Genomic DNA, 21,301 nt, shown 5'->3' with positions numbered 1-21,301 from the left:
CTGTGGCCCACCGGACTCCTCCGTCCATGGGCTTCTCTAGGCAAGAACACTGGAGCGGCTTGCCATTTCCTTCTCCAAGGGATCTTCCCAACCCAGGGATCGAATCCCTGGTTCTTATGTCTCCTGCATTGGCAGGCAAATTCTTTACCACTAGCGCCACCCGGGAAGCTATATCATTTCTCATCCATGGAGGATCTTCATTTTGCAAATGTGAAATGAGCGCCTTTTTGCTCTGGGAGTGCTTTCCCCAGGCTGGCAGACAGTGGCGCCCAGATTCCAATCTAGCGCCTTCTGGCGATAGCAGTTGTGTGTACATACCTGGTTTCTCCCAGATGCCGAGCTTTCCCTGCATGGCTGCTCATGACTGTTGTGTAGGTTGTGGACTTCCCAACTACAGAATGGCGCTCCTTGCAATTGTGCAGGACACAACGATCCTGGGTGGTCCTTTGTCCCTTGTCGTGGAATTGGCTTGGAGAAAAGTACGTATCTGCATATACACGCAGCCCTCAGTGACCTCAGTCAGGCAGGGACAATCTCTGGCCATATTAGTAAGTCCTTTGCTTCCCAGGTGGCTCAGATGGTAAAGCGTCTGCCTGCAATGTGGGAGACGCGGGTTCGATGCCTGAGTCGGGAAGATCCCCTGGAGAAGGAAATGGCAACTCACTCCAGTACTCTTCCCTGGAAAATTCCATGGATGGAGGAGCCTGGTAGGCTACAGTCCAGGGGGTCGCAAAGAGTCGGACATGACTGACGATGTCAGTTTACACAATTGGAGGTGGGGGTGGACTGGAGGGCACAGAGCAAGCGCTCAGGAACCAGGTGCAAATGGAGGGCTTCCTGGGGTGGCGTCCTTGGGACTAGGCTCTGAGACTCGAGCATCCTCTTGGCAGAATGAGTCTTGATCAGCGGCCGGCTTCATCCCGTGCGTGAAACAAGGCGGGGCATAAACGGATAGATACATAAAGAGATTGAGAAGAAGCTGGTTGGAAAGGCGGCAGGAAGCCGGGCTGCGATGCCAAGGAGTGGCCTGCAGGTGGCAGGCCTGGAGCAGCCGCGGGGGCTCAGGCTTCACTGTCTTTGCAGGAAGAGTGTCTGCATAGAACTGGGTTTCAGCGAGATGAAAAGCAGTCTCGTGGGAGGATGAGGTTTGTTGGGGAGGAGGGTGGTGGGGACCAGCTGGGAACTGCAGGAGTCCAAGCAGGAGGTGGTGGAGGCCAGGACTGGGTGGGGGTGGAGGAGGGCTAGGGAAGCGGGGCCACACAGGAGAGGCGCTGCTGACGGGCCGTGCGAGCAGCCAGCGGAGAGAGCCAGACTTAGAGGGCAGAGACGCGTCGCTGGCTGTGCCCGTCTGCCAGTGGGAGTGAGATGCGAATTACTGCCTGCTGATGTTTTCCTTGGCCAACCTCAAACTGAACCACTAAGAGGACCCAGAAGAAAAATTGCAGGTCCCCCTGCCACCATTCACCCCCAAACCCCGCAAAGGTGGAGGAATTGGAAATCTTGACAAGGGATAAGCCCTAACGCAGCACTGCCACGCTGGCCTTTCTCCAGATGGGCGTGTGATTAGCACCTGCTCCCTGCCTTGGTTTTACCTGTACAGAGCCAGTAACTCCCGTCTATTTTCCCTCCCCTGCTCTGAGCCTCTGGGAAAATCCAGAATTCCCAGATTCAAATCCTGGCTGGGCTGTTTCTTGAGCCACTCACTGAAGATCTGAGTTTTCCCTTAGCAAGTTGGGGCATATTGATCGCACCCACTTCCCTTCCAGGGTCGTGGTGAGCTTTGTATGAATCAGTGTACCTGTAGAGCTTGGAGCAGTGCCTGACATAGAGTGGGGCCTCAACGAATGTCAGTCATTATAATAATTCTTCTTCATGGGGCTTCCCCGGGGATCCAGTGGCTAGGACTTCACCTTCCAGTTCACGGGGTGCAGGTTTGATCCCTGCTTAGGGAGCCAACACCCCGCATGCCTCACAGCCAAAAAACCAAAACCTAAAACAAGCAGTATCGTCATAAGTTCAATAAAGACTTTAAAAAGGGTCCACATCGAAAATCTTAAAAAAAACATAATTATTGAGAATAAGTGACTGCTGATGGTTGGGCTGAGAGTTTTGTTCATTTGTTCACTGAACATGTATTTATGGCAACCTAGTACATGCTGAGGACACAGCAGTGAACAAAAGGTGGCTCCTGGTAAAGAATCCGCCTGCCAGTGCAGGAGATGAGGGCTTGATGCCTGGGTGGGGAAGATCCCCTGGAGGAGGAAATGGCAACCCACTCCAGTACTCTTGCCTGGGAAATCCCATGGACAAAGGAGCCTGGCGGGCTGCAGTCCATGGGGTTGCAAAAAGTCAGACACGACTTTGCGATTCAACAGGAGCAACAATATATGCTGAGGATACAACAGTGAACAAAAGAGACAAATCCCTGCTCTCAGTTAACCAGTTGGTTAATGGCTCCTGTGAGAGCAGCTCTGAGCAGGCCTCCCAGTCCCCCTGGACCCTGGTTTCCCTCCTCATCTCTGCCATGAAATGCTCTTCTTGGTTCCCTGTGTGCTGGCAGGCATGGAGGCTTGGGACAGAAGACTCCCTAAGACTCGGCTGTCCCATTATGGCACAAGCCTTCTCTCTCGAGGGAGGGAGCACCCCGTGGCTAGAAGTAATCAAGAAAAACTGAGCATCCTTGACGGTCCCTCTCTACCCTGAAATGTTAAGGACGCCTAAGATTCCATGACGGAAATGACAAATTTAAGTGCACAAACTTCTGAAAAGGTCCTAAAGTCAAGATACTAACTGTGGCCACAGCTGGTACCAGTACCCAGGCCCAGTCCTGGAGGATTATTATTTTTTTGAGTATAGCAAAGTACGGTTTATAATGTGACAAGCATCTGTGAATCTATCGCCCAGAACAAACAAATGCTAACATTTTTGGTCACGTTTTCATATTATTTTTTTTCCAGCCACACCACGAGGCTTGCTGGAATCTTAGTTCCCTAAGCAGGGATGGAACTCAGCTGCAGAAGTGAAATCTCAAGTTCTAACCACTGAACAGCCAGGGAATTCCCTAGATTTTAAAAATATTTTATTTTTTTAAAGAAGTACAGTTGATTTATAATGTTGGGCCAGTCTCTTCTGTACAGCAAAGTGACTCAATTTATACATGTATACATTCTTTAAAAAAAAAATATTTTCCATTGTGGAATTACAGAATATTGAAGAGAGTTCCCTGTGCTATACATTAGGACCTGGTTGCTTATCCATTCTAAATGTAATAGTTGGCATCTATCAAACCCAAACTCCCAGTCCATCCCTCTCTTTTTTCCCTAGATTTTCTTAATTTTAATAAAGGAATCAAACTGAAAGAGTTAAAGCAGAGGGTGCCTGCATGCTAAGTCGCTACAGTCGTGTCTGACTGCAACCCCATGGACTGTAGCCCACCATGCTCCTCCGTCCATGGGATTCTCCAAGCAAGAATACTGGAGTGGGTTGCCATTTCCTCCTCCAGGGAATCTTCCCCACCCAGGGATCGAACCAGAGGCTCTTATGTCTCCTACACTGGCAGGCAGGTTCTTTACCACTGGCGCCACCTGGGAAGGCCAAAGCAGAGGGAATAATAATATTCAATTTCACTATATACTTAAACATCTTAAAATGTATTTAACTGATTTAGTTTTGGCTGCACTGGGTCTTTGTTGCCGCCCGTGGGCTTTCTCTATAGTCTGAGTCTCCTCTTTGCTGCAGAGCACGGCCTCTCATTGCGGTGGCTCCTCTTGCCGTGGAGCACGGATTTTAGAGTTCGAGGGCTTCAGCAGTTGGCGCGTGGGCTCTGGAGCATGGGCTCATGGTTGTGGTGCACGGGCTCAGTTGCCCCACATGTGGAATCCTCCTGGACCAGGGATCGAACCCGTGTCCCCTACACTGGCAGGCAGATTCTTAACCACTGGACCACCAGGGAAGTCTTCACCATATACTTTAAATTTTCTCAAAGCTAAAATGTACCAAGCACATTCTCCATGCCAAATGGTTTCAAGGCTCAACCCAGGTGTATGTCCACTACCCCAGTTTCATAGCTGCAGAGACATGAAAACGCTTGGCCAACATCACAGAGCAGGTAACCGAATCGGGATTATGAACCCAGGAAGCATCACAGACTCAGTGGCCATGAACGGGAGCAAACTCTTGGAGACAGTGGAGGACAGGGGAGCCTGTCGTGATGCAGCCCATTGGGTCACAGAGAGTCAGGTACGACCGAGTGACTGAACCACACCAACACTTGGCCCCAAAGTGTATCCCACATAGGACTTCTCAGCTTTGCTGTTGCTCACAGAAGAAATCCCTGGGCCGGGGAGCTCTGCTCAATGTTATGTGGCAGCCTGGATGGGAGGGGAGTTAGGGGAGAATGGACACATGTATGTGTATGGCTGAGTCCCTTTGCTGTCCACCTGAAACCATCACAACATTGTTAACTGGCTATACTCCAATATAAAATAAAAAATTAAAAAAAAAATCCCTGGGGGGAAGAAGTTACTGCAGAGCTGAATGCATTCCGATTTTACAGATGGGAACACTGAGGCTAGTAGCTAACACTGACACAGCACCAAAAAGTTTACTGATGATACCAACAACCCTGAGAGGCGGGTGCTGTATTGTTCTGCTAGTTACTGCAGAGGAGCAAACAGTGGCCCAAGGAGATGGAGTCGCTGGTTCTAAGTCCACAGAGCTGGTTAGCAGTGGAGCTGGGATTCCAAGTCTGCTCTTTCTGTCTCTTTGCCCAGAGCCTGGTATCCTGTTCCCTGAGGCAGGACAGAAATTGTCGTGATGCTGCAGGTGGTGTTGGGAGGGACGGCAAGCCTCCCCTTGCCACATGGACCCGGCTGTGGGCAGGGATGGGACTCTGGGTGCCACGCAGCAAGTCCGGGCAGGGTATGCAGGGTCTTGAAGCTTCTCTGGGTGTTGGGCAGACCTGAGTTTCAGTTCCACTTGATCTCTTGTGGCTGGTGACTTGAGAGAGGCCTTTGGCCTTTCCTAGCCCAGTTTAACTTACCTCTTAGCATTGGTCTGGGGGTAGGAATAATAAAATAAAGCCCCTGGCACATAGCATTATTTTCCTGTTTCTGTGGAAGGAAAAAGACCCCAGCCACCTGAGATTTTCTTTACACTCTTCCCCATTTCCTTTTTTTCTATAGCAATTATCATTCTGGGTTTCCTAGGTGGCTCAGTGGTAAAGAGTCCACCTTATACTGTGGGAGATGCAGGAGACGTGGGTTTGATCCTAGTTGTGAAGATCCCCTGGAGGAGGAAATGGCAACCCAGTCCAATATTCTTCCCTGGAGAATCCCATGGACAGAGGAGCCTGGCGGGCTACAATGCATAGGGTCACAAAGAATCAGACGTGACTGACCACACACACAATTATTGCCCTATGACCACTTTAAACGTTTTTTTATGCTTAGTAAACTCTATGAAGTTGGATCTTTGCTTTGGTTTCTGTAGTGTCCCAATTGGATGGAACAGTGTCTGACACCTAGTGGGTGCTCCTTATAAATGTTTGTTGAATCCATGATCAAGACCATCCCCAAGAAAAAGAGATGCAAAAAGGCAAAATGGTTGTCTAAGGGGGCCTTACAAATAGGTGAGAAAAGAAGAGAAGCTAAAGGCAAGGGAGAAAGGGAACGATATACTCATCTGAATGCAGAGATCCAAAGAATGGCAAGGAGAGATAAGAAAGCCTTCCTCAGTGATCAATGCAAAGAAATAGAGGAAAACAACAGAAAACAGTAAAAAACAGAGATGTTACTTTGCCAACAAAGGTCTGTCTAGTCAAGGCTATGGTTTTTCCAGTGGTCATGCATGGATGTGAGCGTTGGACTATAAAGAAGTCTGAGCGCCGAAGAATTGATGCTTTTGAACTGTGGTGTTGGAGAAGACTCTTGAGAGTCCCTTGGACTGCAAGGAGATCCAACCAGTCCATGCTAAAGGAGATCAGTCCTGGGTGTTCATTGGAAGGAATGATGTTGAAGCTGAAATTCCAACACTTTGGCCACCTGATGTGAAGAGCTGACTCATTGGAGAAGACTCTGATGCTGGGAGGGATTGGGGGCAGGAGGAGAAGGAGACGACAGAGGATGAGATGGCTGGATGGCATCACCGACTCGATGGACAGGAGTTTGAGTGAACTCCGCGAGTTGGTGATGGACAGGGAGGCCTGGCGTACTGCAGTCCATGGGGTCGTAAAGAGTCGGACACGACAGAGCGACTGAACTGACTGACTGAATCCATGATATTAACCTGTGACATGTCCAGTAGAGACTCTTAGCTCTGGTTGTGAGGGGCGGGAGGAGGCAAGGATACTCGTAGCAGCCTTACACACGGTGTGCCAGCCTATCTACCTGCAGTGACTCCACCCCACCTGGCCTGGGGATTCCCTGTTCCCACTCTTCTGTAGACTGAGAGTGCCGACAGCTTGATCCTTCATCCTTAGTGCCTGGCACTGTCAGGGGACAGGATGGTTTCTGCTGGGAAGGACTTCCAGGAGGAGGTTGCCATCTATTTAAATTAAAGGTTTGAAGAAAGTGCAACAAATTATATATTATATAGGGCTCCCCAGGTGGCTCAGTGGTAAAGAATCTGCCTATCAATGCAGGAGATGCAGGTTCCATCCCTGGGTGGGGAAGATCCCTTGGAGAAGGAAATGACAACCCACTCCAGTATTCTTGCCTAGGAAATCCTATGGCCAGAGGAGGCTGGCGGGCTAGAGTCCATGCAGTTGCAAGAGTTGGGAAATGACTTAGCGACTAAACAACAACAACATATTGTAACATATATGTACACATATGTCAAGCGATCTGCCCAATATCTCCCAACCGCCTCGCCCTGGTAGCGGGTGGGCAGCCCCCTATTGGAAGCAGTCCTGGATGAAGGTGGCCCACAACCCCCTTCTCCGAGTTCCTCCTGCGCCAAGTGTGAGTGGGGAGGGGCAGGCCCGGGGGGCGCGGGTAGAAGCCGCTAGAGCTGGGAGGCGACCTGGCACGGCCCGGCTCTCGGATCATCCCTCCGCAGGCCTAGGGGTGTCGGGGACCCCGCCCGCCTGCTGGGCCAGGGCTCGGCTCTGCCCGCCCACCGCGGGGCGGGACGCAGGCTCCGCGGCGCGGGGACCGCGCGCTCCTGGAAGCAGCCACCGCGCCTCCGCGCGCGCCGGGCCCTCGCGGCGTCTCCCGGGTCCCTGGGAGCCGGCCCGGCCCGCGGCCGCCGCTGCCTCTCCCGGGCCCGCGGCTCCTGCCGCAGTCGCCGGCGGCGGAGCAGCGCTCCAGGTACCGAGCCCGGGCGGGAGCGGGGCCGGAGACCTGCGGCCGGGTGGGGAGGGGGTCTTTCTCTCCCGGCGGGCCGGCCGGTATTCTCCAGCTCGCCGCGGGGACCGCGTACGCCCGAGCCCGGGGTGCTTCTGCGCTGGGTCCGAGACCTGAGCTCCCCTCCGGGGGCTTGGCTTTGGCCCGTGGGGCCCCCACCCTGAGACTCCCAGCACCCCGGGTCCTCCTTGGCACCTATGTCCATTCGCCGAGAGGGGCTTGCCCCGGCCTGGAGAGCGCCCAGTGGCCCCGGCTCTCACCTCCCCGGGTCTCTGCCCTCGATCCATCTTACCCCGCCCCTTCCAGGGGCTCTGCGTTCCTGTCCTCCTGACTTGCCACTTGCTCCTGCTAGAGGACCCTGCTCCTCAGGTGCCCCCTCCCAAACTTCCTACCCAGGTGTTTGCTCCAGGTGTTTCTGCATCCCACCCACGGACGCCCCCAGACCCCCTCTCCATCCCCTTAGGGGTGCTGACCCTTGACCCAGAGGGCCGCCCCCTCCTCCCCCCCCCCCCCCCCCCGCCCATCCCCGCCCATCCCCGCCTTCCCACTAGCCAGCCTCCACGCCCACCCTGCCTCGTCCTCCGGACCCTAGAGCCCCCATGGTCCCAGAGCAAAGCCCCACCAATCACAGTACCCCGGACTGGGGCTCGGGGCCGCCGTGGGCACCCGGGGGCAGCGGCTGGGTGGCCGCCGCGCTGTGTGTGGTCATCGCGCTGACGGCCGCGGCCAACTCGCTGCTCATCGCGCTCATCTGCGCGCAGCCCGCGCTGCGCAACACGTCCAATTTCTTCCTCGTGTCGCTCTTCACGTCGGACCTGATGGTGGGGCTGGTGGTGATGCCGCCGGCCATGCTGAACGTGCTGTACGGCCGCTGGGTGCTGGCGCGGGGCCTCTGCCTGCTCTGGGCCGCCTTCGACGTGATGTGCTGCAGCGCCTCCATCCTCAACCTCTGCCTGATCAGCCTGGACCGCTACCTGCTCATCCTCTCGCCGCTGCGCTACAAGCTGCGCATGACGCCAGCGCGCGCCCTGGCGCTGGTCCTCGGCGCCTGGAGTCTGGCCGCGCTCGCCTCCTTCCTGCCCCTGCTGCTGGGCTGGCACGAGCCGGGCCGCGCGCGGGCACCCGTGCCGGGTCAGTGCCGCTTGCTGGCCAGCCTGCCCTTTGTCCTTGTGGCGTCAGGCCTCACCTTCTTCCTGCCCTCGGGCGCCATCTGCTTCACCTACAGCAGGATCTTGCTGGCTGCCCGCAAGCAGGCCGTCCAGGTGGCGTCCCTCACCACCGGCACTGCCGGCCAGGCCTTGGAGACGCTGCAGGTATGGGGCGGGGCGTGCAGGGAGATCCGGGCGTGGGGGACGGAGAGGAAGGAGCAGTCATTGGGTGCCCACTGGGCATCCACGGCTCAGCATACAACTGCTGGCACTTCCAAGTGGTCATTCCCAGCACCCATCTTCCTTCTGAACTCCAGACTCGATGCCCAACTGTCCACAGGACCTGCCAGGATGTGGGCAGGTTTCTCAAGGGTAACGTGCAACAGGGCATTCAGGGGGTCCCAACTCTCTCCACTGGCTCCTCGCCCGTCTTCCCCATCACAGCCAATGGTGCCATCATGGCATCATGGCCCAGAAGCTTGGGAAAAATTTCCCTCTTGTGCTCACGGGATGCATTCACAAGCCCCTCTATGCCTGTGTCATCCCCGAGGACACCTTCCTGATCTCCTGATCCAAGCCACCATTGCTTCTTACTTTGGAGCCTTTTTCTTTTCTTCCCGTGCTGGGTCTTCAGTGAGGTGCTCAGGAGCACTGGGGCTTAGGTGCCCCACAGCACATGAGATCTTCTTTCCCCAACCAGTGACTGAACCTGTGTCCTCTGCATTGGAAGACGGATTCTTAACCACCGGACCACCAGGGAAGGCCCTTACCCGGGAGCCTTTGATAGTCTCCCGCTGCCTCCACCCCAGACCCACCCTGTCCATTTTCTGCACAAAGAGAAACAAAAGGCAGTCCTTTCACTCCTTGGCTCCAAGCCCTTCGGCGCCCTATGGCTCTCAAGATGCAGAGGAGACCCGGGCCAGGATCTGGCCTGGGACCTGGTCCTGCCAGCCTCTCCAGCTGCACTCCCTCCCCTCCCCACTCCCCGCTTCTCTGCACCAGTCCCATTCCCAGAAGGCGACAGACTGTGTGCCCAGGTCTTTGTACTGGCTGTGCCCTCTGGAATGTTCTTCCTCTGGGGCTGTCCTTGCCTGAGTCTTTAGTTCACAGGTTACTCCTTCCCAGGGGCCCACCCTGCCCACCCTGTCTGCAGACCGCCCCGCCACCCGCCACCCTGTTATTCTCCATCTCGACCCCCAGTTTGTTGGTTGATTTGTTCATTGTCTGTGTCCCTCACTGGCGTGTAAGCTCCCATGAGGGCTGGGCTTATCTGGGTGGGTTTTGATCTCCACTGTGCCTAGTAGGTGTCCCTGATTCCTTGTGAATGGGGTGGGTGCTCTTCCCTGCAGTATCTAGAGTGGAGCGGGTTGCACAGCACCTGAGTCCTAGCACTCTACTGCCCAGGGATGGGTGTTCAGACTGCTGGGCCTGAGCCCCAGAGAATTAGACCACAGGCCCCCAGGAAGTTCCCAGCGGGGCTCTCCAGTGTCCTCTAGATGTGGCCTCAGGTGTGGGAGGTGTCTGCAGGATGGCAGGTCCCTTGAGGGGTGGGGGTTACTGGATAGATGGAGCTGAGAGGCTGACATCCTGGTTGGCAGCCCCCAAGTGGCTCATCCATGTCACCCCTGCAGGGAGGCCCATCAGCTAGGATGATGGTGTCCTGGGTGGACAGGAGGCCTTGGCTGCAGCCAGCTGTCTCCTGATCTATACTCACTGGAGAAACTTCTCCAGTCTCTGCAGGTGGCTGTGACCCTGACTTGGTTCTCGAGCTTCAGGATGGCTGCCATGGGCTATCCACACCCTCTCCCTGGGTTCTTGTAAAGGAGCATTTCGCAAACTTCAGGCTTTGGGGAACTGCCTCGTGGCATCTGCCTTGCTACCCTGCTGCCCAGCTTCACACAGTCTGCGAGTCTCTGCAGCCATATGTACTTAGCGATTTCTTGGAGTCATCTCATCTTTTTACTTCCATGAATTTATTTAGCAAGAAAACTTCTTATCTCTTTCACTAACGGAAAATCAGTATCCTTGCCAGAAATAGAAGGTGATCAGAACCATAACTTCAATGAGGCCGCAGAAGCCCCAGCAGTGTTGCTGAAGTCCAGCTTGGATGGCTGGAGATGCTTGAGCCCAAGGCCTGCTTTCTCCCTGTTAGGTGTTGGAGGGACGTTAAAGGTACAGTAGCATCAGCATGAGACTTTCTATTGACGTAACCAGAGGAGCTGGGAGGGTGTGCTAAAGGCCTCTGTTCTTACTCTGTGACTCAGTTATTTTGTTGGGTGTTCATTCACCATCCAAGGTCATCTCCCCGTCTCACTCTGCCCTAATGACTAAGGAGGTATGGAGTTGGCTGGTCTTGGTGGGGTTGGAGTGGGGAGGTCTAGAGTCTTGGTTACCGCAGAGCCTGTGACACATAGATTTTCTTTCCGTGACGCTAACCAGCTGGCACTTGGGTTTTTGAAAAATGATTTTATTTATTTATTTTTGGCGGTGCTGGGTCTTCGTTGCTGTGCAAGCTTTTCTCTAGTTGTGGCTCATGGGCTTAGCTGCTCCGTGGCGTGTGGGATCTTCCGGGGTCAGGGATCGAACTTGTGTCTCCTGCATTGGCAGGTGGATTCTTTACCACTGAGCTACTGGGGTAGTCCCCGGACACCCAAAGGGGCCAATAATCCCCATCCCTGTTGGACAGCTGGAGGACTAAGGGTCGATGAGGGGAGGCGCCTCGCCCACGGTTGCACGTCTAGTCAGGGAGTTTCAAGCGCAGAGCCCGGGTCTGAGCCTCCTGCTGCCAGCCGGCGGTGACGTGCCCTCGAAACCCGGCTCCAGGGTCACCACCCTGGGTCCAGTGCTCTGCTGCACTGGCTGTGCCTCTCAGTCGCCTCTGCCGGGCCCTCCTGCTCTGCTACCATCCGGGGCACTCCCCGGCCTCGGTCCTTGTGCCTTCTTGCTTTTTTCCACGTTCACTTCCTTAGTGAGCTCAGCTCATCCTGTGACCGGAAGTACCATGTTCATACTGATGACTTCCAGCCTGGACCACTCACTTACCTCATCCCCAACAGAATCTGGGATTTTTTTTTTCCAGGCTCCAGATGTAGTCCTTGACTTGTGTTCCTTACGTCGACTAATTGACGCGAGTGGCTCAGGCCAGGAGCCTTGGAGGCAGCCTCTTTTTCTCTTGCTGCACACCCTGTGTGCTTTCTATGTTCAAAGCCCATGTAGGCCCTGACCACTTCTCACGTGTCAATTGCTGCCCCCCCTCAATGGCTGAGCCCTTCATCTGGTGCCCAGGTTATCGCATTGATCTTCCACTGGCTTCCTGAGCCCATTCTTGCTTCCTTTCGACATACACTGCAGCCATAGCGATCCCTGGGAATTCCCTGGTGGTGCCATTGGCTAGGACTCGGCACTTTCCCTGCTGTGAGCCTGAGTTCGATCCCTGGTCAGGGAATTAAGATCCCACAAGCCGGGAGGTGTAGCCAAAAAAAAAAAAAAAAAAAAGAAAAGTGCAGGCCCTGTGGTGTTATTCCTTGCCCCTTGTCTGGTCTCCTTTCCTCCCACCATCCCCTCACTCTTTCTGTTTCAGCCACACTGGGCTCCTTGTTGTTCCTTGAGCACCAGGCACACTCCTGCCTCAGAACCTTTGCACCTGCTGTTACCTCTGCCTGGGGAACCTCACGTCACCACAGAGATCTGCCCCTAACTTCTGTCCCTTTCCTCTGGCCTTTGCTTGGCTGTCTTACTAACCGCTTGGTTAGTAACGAGGTCACACTTGCGCAGATCCCCTCCAGCCCTCATTTCCTAAGTTGTTCTCAGCAGCAAATGGCACAAATTGCATACTTCCCATTTATCGTTGGCGTGTTTGCTTCCTCCTACTAGAATGTAAGTTCTGTGAGGCTGAGGACCTGTCTTGACTGCTGGATTCTCAGCATCTGAAGGAGTGTCGTGAGTGTTCATTGCACAGTGATGGAAGGAACGAAATGGACACAGTGCCCCACAGAGCCCAGGATTCAACCCCAGCTCACGCTTCTCCCTTCTCTTCCACTTGTAGAAGCAGTTCTTGTGGCTGATGGATCTTGTGCTTTTCAGTACGTTCATTCACTTCCTCGGTGCCGTGCTGAGTACTTCTGCTTTTATTTATTTATTTACTGCGCTGGGTCTTGAAAGTGAAAGCCGCTCAGTCGTGTCTGACTCTTTGTGACCCCGTGGACTATACAGTCCATGGAATTCTCTAGGCCAGAATACTGGAGTGGGCAGCCTTTCCCTTCTCCAGGGGATCTTCCCAAACCAAGGATTGAACCCAGGTCTCCTGCATGGCAGGCGGATTCTGTACCAGCTGAGCTACCAGGGAAGTCCTGGGCCTTAGTTGCAGCATATGGGATCTCCAGTCTTCATTGCGGCATGTGGGATACAGTTCCCTGACCAGATCCCTGGGCCCCCTACATTGCGATCACAGAGTCTTAGCCACAGGACCACCAGGGAGCTCCGTTGAGGATCTCTCTTGGGCAGGAGCTGTCCTGGGCTGTGAGTGCGGGCATGAGTGGGTCTGAGAAGGTCTTGCCCTCTTGAAATCTACATTCTAGTTGGAGAGAGAGATGGTAGTCACGAAACCCTATCATGATGAGGGTTCTGGAGCTTATAAGAAGGGCGTCTCTTCTAGCAAACGTCAAAAATCCATCACTCCCTGTGCGTATGTTTGCAAAATCAAGGAAGTCACAAAACCAAAGGCTGAGAGGCGTCTTCATGGGTCATTCAGTCTCAGGGCTTCCCAGGGGGAGCTGGCAGTAGAGAATCTGCCTACCAGTGCAGGAGGCCTAAGAGATGTGGGTTCGATCTCTGGGTTGGGACGATCCCCTGGAGGAGGGCATGGCAACCCATTCCAGTATTCTTGCCTGGAGAATCCCATGGACAGAGGAGCCCGGTGGGCTACGGTCCATAGGGTCACGAAGAGTCGGACACGACTGAGCGACTTAGCACACACATGCACTGCCTCTGAGGCAGAATGACTCTCGGCCTCTCAGGCCTGAAATATGTCTGTGTGAATATCTCCTGCTTTCTGGAACACCTTTTCTCTTGATTTGAGTAAGGACGTGTCTGACTCCACCATCCAGCAAGTGCCTAGCTTGAAGTCGCTCAGCTTGCTTCCCAAACCACCCAGATCCTAAGCAAGCTTTGTGCCGGCTAGTTTCCGTACCACCTGGAGAACTGCCTGTGTTTGGGGACGAGGCTTCTGGGAGGCCGCCTTACTCTGGCCTCCTGGGTTGTGACCCTCTTTCATCACCTGAGGTGGCGCATCCGGCCTGGGGGTGGAGGTGTTTTCATTGCCTGGACCCAGCGGAACTGATGAGAAGGAACAGAACTTGGGGAATGTTAGGCCCCCTTCCTCCCCATCCCGGCCCCACTGAACCGTTGGCTGCTCCCTCGATCCAGTCTCTCGCTTTCCCACAGAGAGACGGGGGCTGGCTCCCAGTCCCTGAAGTCCTTGCCCTTCCGGAGTTTCAGACGTGGTTGCCGAGCTGGCTGGAGTGTCTTCCTCTGCCTCTGTCTGCCTGTTGATGCGAATGAGCTCTTAGAAAGCCACCGGTTGGCTCAGTGGTTTCAGCCCCAGGGGCCCTGGGAAAGGAGTCCTGCTTAGAGGTCAGGCAGGGGCTGTGTCTGGGGGTGCAGGAGGGGCGTGAGAGGTGGTGAGGGTGCCCATGAGATGCAACCAGGGCAAGTGTGTGCTTGCGTGTGTGTGCATGTGTGTGAAAGGTGGGTGCCCCTGTGGTGATGGTGCTCACCCCTGGGGGTTCCAGAGGGACCGCTGTGGGCGCTCAGCCTCCTGGGGAGCAGCAGGCAGCCCGGCTGGGCGTCCCTGTGTCCTGTGCCCTTTTTTCTCTCTTGTGTCTCTGTGGCCACATGCTCTCCTCACCGCCTTCCTCTCTGCCCCATCGTCCCCCCATCCTCCTCCCCCTCGGCTCAGTCTCAGCCCCTCTCCCGTGCACCTCGTATCCTCCTCTTCCTGCCCTCCCTCCGTTTCTCCTCCTGGTCCTCCTCCCCCAGCTCTCTTCACCCTCCAGCACCCAGCTATGCAGCATTCTGTCCCAGCAATCCGTCTTCCCTTCCATCTCTGCCTCCTCCCCCTCAGAGGAGGCTGTGATCCCAGAAATATCTCAGAGGGGGAGGAGGGGGAGAGCAGGAGCAGAGCTGAGCGTGACAGGCTGGGCCGCCGCTCTGAACGAGGCAGCCTGCTGCAGCCGGGACAGGGCGGGGGGCTTGTCTGTCTGTCTGGGCCCAGGTTCAAATCCTGCCTCTCTCTCACTGCAGCGGGTTGACTCTGGGTGAGTCACTCACCTCCCTCTCTCCCAGTTATCGTCTGAGGCTGTTTGAAGCAACAGTGAGGTGATTTATATATGCCTGGTGCACAGCAGTCGCTTGTTGCTTGACAAATGTTAGCTCTGTCCTTTCCTCTTGATGGTGAAATGCATGGTGCTGGGAAGTTCACCCCTTTGAGTCTTCCTAGGGGCAAAAATAACCATGGCTGCCACCAGCAGCCTCATCATCATTATCAGGGAGCTGAGGCGAATACAAATAACAATAAACACCAACCATGATCACTAACTTAGTAACTAACAGTACTCACACAGTACTTACTATGTACCAGGCACTGTTCAAGTAACTTTCTATTATCCTATTTAATCCTTACTACAATCCTACAAGGCGGATGTCATGAGAATTCCCATTTTACAGATGAGAAAGCTGAGGCCCAGAGAGGTAAAGTACCCTGCTTAAGGTTGCTCAGCTGGTTAGTAACAGAGTCATGATTTGAACTGGGCAGTCTGGCTCCAAGGTCTATCTTATCACCCTCACCCTGTGATTAGATCGCTGGGCTTCCCAGGGGGTGCAGTGGTAAAGATTCCGCTTGCCAATGCAGGAGATGCAAGAGATGTGGGTTGGAACTCTGGGTCAGGAAGATCCCCTGGAGGAGGAAATGGCAATCTGCTCTATTCTTGCCTGGAAAATCCCATGGACAGAGGAGCCTGGTGGGCCACAGTCTGTGGGGTCTCAAAGAGTTGGACACAAGGTGACTGAGCACACACATGGTTAGCTGGTCATACAAATTTGAAATTACACGAGGGAATATGTAAGTCCACTTTAAAATGAAAATTCATCGGTAGCGATAAAGTAAAAGGCCCCCCTGACCTCATCAGTCACCTCCCACTCCTGTCTCTCCACGTTTTTCCAGCTGTTTTCCTCTGTGTTTGTGAATTTGTTTATGTGCCTAAAGAAACTTATGCCTTGCATCTTTTTTTAAACGAAGGTATTCATGCTGTCTCTCTTGTTTTGCAGCTTCTTGTTAGCACTTGATCATGTGTCGTGGAGATCTTTCCGTGTGATTGACTTATCCTTTTAAACATCTGTATAGTATTCTAAGGCTTCCCTGGTGGCTCAGCGGGTAAAGAATCCGCCTGCAATGTGGGAGACCTGGGTTTGATCCTTGGGTTGGGAAGACCCCCTGGAGAAGGGAATGGCAACCCACTCCAGTATTCTGGCCTGGAGAATCCCATGGACTGTGTACAGTCCATGGGGTCACAAAGAGTCAGACACGACCGAGTGACTTTCACTATAGTATTCTAAACCAGGGTTTATTTAACCACTCTCCTCTGATGGACTTGTGAGCTGTTTCCATTTTTTTTTCTGTCACGAATGGAGCTGCGGTATATATCCTTGTTTGTGCTGAGTGGACAGGTGGACAGGTGTTTATGGACATAGGGCCCTGCAGGGCCCTGCCAAGTTGCCCCCTCTGACAGTGGCAAATGCCACAGACGTGTGCTGATATAAGGGACATGCAGACAACAGAGCGTGCCATGAGGGGTCGTGAGGTGGCTTTAGGGCAGAGAGAAGTGAGAAGGATGGCATCACCCGGACCCCAGGGTGTGGGCTGGTGGTGGCCCTCGGCGTCTGTTCCCCGAGGGCCTCTTGGTGAGAGTGGTGGGCTTTTGCTTGGGGCTGCCTTCCTCCAGAATGGAAGCAGCATGGTGAAGTGGGAAAGGCTCAGCGTCTGGAGCTGGAGGTGACCTTAATTCCCTGACTCAACTCTTGTCTGCTGTGTGACTCCTGGCTCTCTCAGCCTCATCTGCAAGATGAAGATTATAATACCTTCCTCCCCGAAAGACCAAATGACAGAATGAATGTCAGGTGCAGATGCATTGTAAGCACTCAGTAAGTGGGGATAACAACGCAGGGGGTCTGTGGTGCTTTGGTTTGAGCACAGTGTGACCTTGGGAAGGCCCCCTACTTTCTCTGAACCTCAATTTCTTCCCTTTTGCCTGCTTTCTTGAGTCAATTATTTGGGGAGAAGAAGAGGCAGGAAAATGCAGGTTTCTTCCCAGGAAGACTGGAGAGGGACCCTCATATGATGATTGACCCCTTTGGGTCACCCTCCCCTGATGATGGCCCCTGTCTTATCTCCCTGAATGCCTTGGTTCCCAGTGCCCAAGAGCCATGGCTGTCTCTTGCCTCTTCACCAGGCTTCCAGGGGGTGAGGGGGTACCTGTGTGGCTGGGGCCTGCGGGAGATGGTGTCTCCCTCCTCCCCTTGTCTGTCCCCATCGACGGCAGCAATCCAAAGTCAGAGCAGCTCTTGGGAGATTCTTTTGGGGAATCAGGAGTCTCTCCCTCCAGGCTGACCAATGGGGCCACAGAAGCCATAGAGAGTCCACTCTGGAGAAGAGAAAATGAGAGGGGAGGGAAAAGCAGACCCTCTCTTTCTCCCTGGTTGCCGCACAGTGAGTCAGAGCCTTTGTCCTGAGGTGTGCGCTGCTTTGGAAAGCCTGAGCTGTTGGCAGGAGGACGAGGCTCCCGAGGGCGCTACAACTTCCGCAGCCTCATCCACGCACCACTGAACGGTGTCAGGGCTGCTGTGCTTGTATTAACTGCGTGTCCAGCACGGGGCACACGTGCATTATCCGCAGCAGCTCATAAGCTGGGCGTTTTCTCCCATTTGACAAATGTGGAAGCGGACTCTCTCAAGATCACAAGTGAGTGAGTGGTAGAGGCATAACTTGAAGCCTGCCCACCAAGAAAGTGGGAAGAATCAAGGGCCTCTTTTAGGCTTCCCTGTGTGAGCCTTGATATTTGTCTAACCAGATTTCACCTGGACAAATACATCGAAAAGCAGGAGTTACAGGGTGCCTGTCTCCCCTCTCCTACCCACCGCTATTCCAGATCCTACAGGACAGCATGCAGTTGGGGTTTCAGCACCTTGGACAGGAACCAAGCCTGGGTACCCTGAAGAGACCAGTGAGAACAAGGCTGGGAGGGGGAGTTCCTGCACATTGGGGTGTGTGTGGGTGGCTTTAATGCTCCCTGGGGCTCACACTCTTGGCTTTGCCTTCACCCCTTTCCATCTGTGAAGGTTGCCTGGGAACCTGGCTCCTTCCTTCCTGCCTCCTCCTGATTCTTTCATCCTCCAGTACCCAACCTGTTTCTGGTTGCCTCAAGAGCTAAGCTGGGCTCTTGCACAGTTTAGGAAGTGCTGGAGGGAATCTCTGGCCTTTAAAGCCCAGGTGTATTCCCAGGCAGCACACATACCCTTTCCTGGTCCAGTGAATTATGCTCACCCCAGTATTTACATAAGCTGTCAAATAAGTGGCTTTCACTTTGTGTAAAGCAGATATATGAAAATCCAAGTTGATTACAACACATGGTTTAGAGGAGGGCTTCACGTTGCAGCTTTTGTGGATCCCTAGGGGTTTCAGGCATGGACTTTGCAGTGGTCTCTGAACCCTCTGGCTATGTGGGAAATTTTTTCTTCTGTGTGTGTGTGTTTCCGTAAACATTTACAAGCTGTTTTCTGGGGAGTAAGTTGTGTAGATGTCATCAATTTCAGTGGGCTCATAAAGTTGAAAAAGTTAAGAGAACTGCTGGGCTAATGCGTCATCTGGTACAGAGAGCCTTTTATGTTTTGGGACTCCTGGTCTCCAGTTTATAAAAGTCACATTCGAGCCCCTCATGCCTTGTCTCCCGTGGAGCCCCTCCTTTTTCCTCTTCTCCCAGCTCCTGCTCATGAAGTCCATGTGTGGGAATGAAGATGTCTGTAAGTCCACAGTGAAATCCAAGTTTAAAATACCAAGGTCACTCCCGTCCCTAGTGATTTATAAGATATTTAATTGCACACATTTGTTTGGGGCACATGTTTTCAAAATAAACTTTATTTTGTGGGTCATGAAAACAGTAGTGCAAAACCGTCCAAAACGTGAAGAGAGTCAGTTCACAGGCAGCGAGGCTGCCCGGCCTCGGGCAGCAGCTGTCCTCTTTCGTCAAGCACTGCTCCATCGCAGCAAATCCCTGAAGCGCCCAAGTGCAGCGCAGGGCAACACTGCCCCAGACACAAAGCCAGCAGTTCAGGAGGCCACACTCCCTGCAAAGCTCAGCACTCGACACTGTCCACCAGGCACGAACATGAGCCCCTAGGACATCTCCCCGCCCTTCCTAGAGCTCCTTGTGCACTGCTAGTCAGGGTCGGGGCTTGGTGCAGGACCAGGACAGAGGCTCAGTCTATTTCTGGGATCAAGGCTCAGTCTGGGGCTAAAGTTGGGCTCAGTCTGGTCCAGGGAGGAGGCTCACTTTGAGACGGTGGTTATGTAGGGCTCAATGTATGGTAGGTATCAGTGGTCAGGGACATGAGCAGAGCTTAGTTTACTGCTGAAGGGCTCACTCTGAAGCCAAGGTCAAGGTTCAGCCTGGAGTCAGGGTCAGGGCTGAGTCTAGGACTACAACTGGAGCCCATTCAAGGGTCAAGGCTCAGTGTATTAAGGGCTCGGTCTAGAATTGGGATTAAGGCTCAGTCTGGGGCCAGGAATAGGTTCAGACCAAGTCATGCGGCCTTCCTCTCTGCAGGTGCCCAGGACCCCACGCCCAGGGGTGGAGTCAGCTGACAGCAGGCGTCTAGCCACCAAGCATAGCAGGAAGGCCTTGAAGGCCAGCCTGACCCTGGGCATCCTGCTGGGCATGTTCTTTGTGACCTGGCTGCCTTTCTTTGTGGCCAACATAGTCCAGGTAATGCCACCGCTGGAGGTGGGTGAGTCCCCGCCTTGATGGGGAGGCCCCGAATCCCACCACCCCCGACCCCGCACCCCCAGAGCTGGGGAGGGAGGGGGGCGGGCAGCCGCTCAGAGCGCACGTGTTTGCGGGTCTGTCCCACCCATGCTGGGTGGGGTGCCCTGCGTCCCGGCTCCAGGATGTCCCCCACCCCCTCCAGGCCGTGTGTGACTGCATCTCCCTGGGGCTCTTTGACGCCCTCACGTGGCTGGGCTACTGCAACAGCGCCATGAACCCCATCATCTACCCACTCTTCATGCGGGACTTCAAGCGGGCGCTGGGCAGGCTCCTGCCGTGTGCCCGCGGCCCCCGGGAGCAGCAGCCGGGCCTCGCCTCACCCTCCGTGCGGACCTCTCACAGCGGCGCGCGGCCCGGCCTGAGCCTGCAGCACGTGCTGCCCCTGCCCCTGCCGCCGGACTCGGACTCGGACTCAGGCTCGGGCTCCGGGGGCTTCTCTGGCCCGCGGCTCACGGCCCAGCTGCTGCTGCCTGGCGAGGCCTCCCGGGATCCCGCACCGCCTGCCAGGGCCGCTACAACAGCCAACTTCTTCCGCATCGATCGCACAGAGCCCGGGCTGCGGCCGCGGCTGCCTGGGACCCCCACGAACTGATGCAGGCTTGGAGAGCTGGACTGGATGGGGCCAGGTCCCCCGAGGCCTTGGACAAGCTCTTGGCTAAAACCAGGAGGCTACAGGTCCTCCGGGGAGCCATTCTGAGCTCCAGTGGATGCACTGAGTCAGCACCCCCTGCCCACCACGGGCCTCCAACGTGGAGGCCTGGTTGCTGGCTTTAGGACAGTTTTCTCCAGGATGCCTCACCGCTGAGTGTGACTGGTGGGTGTGTGTAGAGCAGGGTTGGAGGGCTCCCGGGAGTGGGGTAAGGCCCTCTTGGCCCAGCTTAGGATGCAGGCAACCATCTCCCTTGCACATCCAATCAGCCTGCGTGGGAGCCATGCCTCTGTCTGCAGAGGTGGCTCAGTGCTGGGCCAGATCCCTTGTTCTGCGGGCCATGACCATCAGCATCAGCTCCCGGGAGTCTGTTAGAAGTGCACGTCCCTGCCCCACCTAGACCTGCTGGTCGCCAGGTGAATCGTTGCACATTATGGTTTCAGATGTGCTGGCTCAGGGGATCTTTAACCTGAAGATGTCTGGCTAGACAGTTTTCAGACCAGCTAGGCTCTCAGGATATACGTGCTGCATAGTAAATATCTGAGCCTGGGAGTCAGGCAGGCAAAGTTTGAACCTCCGCTTCACTGCTTTCCAGCCCTTGGAAAGTTACTTAACCTCTCTGAGCCTGGTATTCCACATGCAAATGGGGAAATGATGCCTGCCTCCTAGGGCGTTACAGGCACAGAACGCCCAGCACTCGGCAGGTGGTTAGTGGGTGGTCCCTGCTGCAGTTATAACTCCTGGCCCTCCAATCTCCTGGCTCCTGGCAGAGGGCCAGGAAAGGCCACTGTTCCCACTTTTTCACCCCCGCTTTCCTCCTCCTCCTCAGCCCCGGCCCGCAGCCCGCGATCTGACTCTGTCTCCCGAACTCCTGGCTAGGCTACTGTCCTGCTCCTCCTGGTGGCACATGGGTAGCTGCTGGGTTCTTGCTCAAGATCAAGGATGGGTGTTCCCTACTGTGGGCTTCCTTGGGCCTAGAAGGGAACCATCTGATGAGGACAGAGCCAGTCCCTCTCCCGCTGCCTTCTGGCCTTCCCTGGGGTCAGTGAGGGAAGCGGGCGTGGGCAC

At 54.8% G+C, this 21,301-nt stretch overlaps 1 protein-coding gene across 1 annotated transcript; it reads left to right on the top strand.

Annotated features, from left to right (window-relative positions):
• The first annotated feature begins 7,878 nt into the window (after positions 1 to 7,878).
• Positions 7,879 to 20,176, top strand: HTR6 (5-hydroxytryptamine receptor 6). Its single transcript, XM_006068096.4, has 3 exons — positions 7,879 to 8,656; positions 19,366 to 19,524; positions 19,727 to 20,176. The coding sequence occupies exons 1-3, from the start codon at positions 7,943 to 7,945 to the stop codon at positions 20,174 to 20,176; spliced, it is 1,323 nt and encodes a 440-aa protein (XP_006068158.3). The 5' UTR covers positions 7,879 to 7,942.
• The last annotated feature ends 1,125 nt before the right edge of the window (positions 20,177 to 21,301 follow it).

Source organism: Bubalus bubalis, chromosome 2 (assembly GCF_019923935.1).
Source record: "Bubalus bubalis isolate 160015118507 breed Murrah chromosome 2, NDDB_SH_1, whole genome shotgun sequence".
Classification (NCBI taxonomy): domain Eukaryota; kingdom Metazoa; phylum Chordata; class Mammalia; order Artiodactyla; family Bovidae; genus Bubalus; species Bubalus bubalis.
This window is presented reverse-complemented; position numbering and strand designations above follow the sequence as displayed.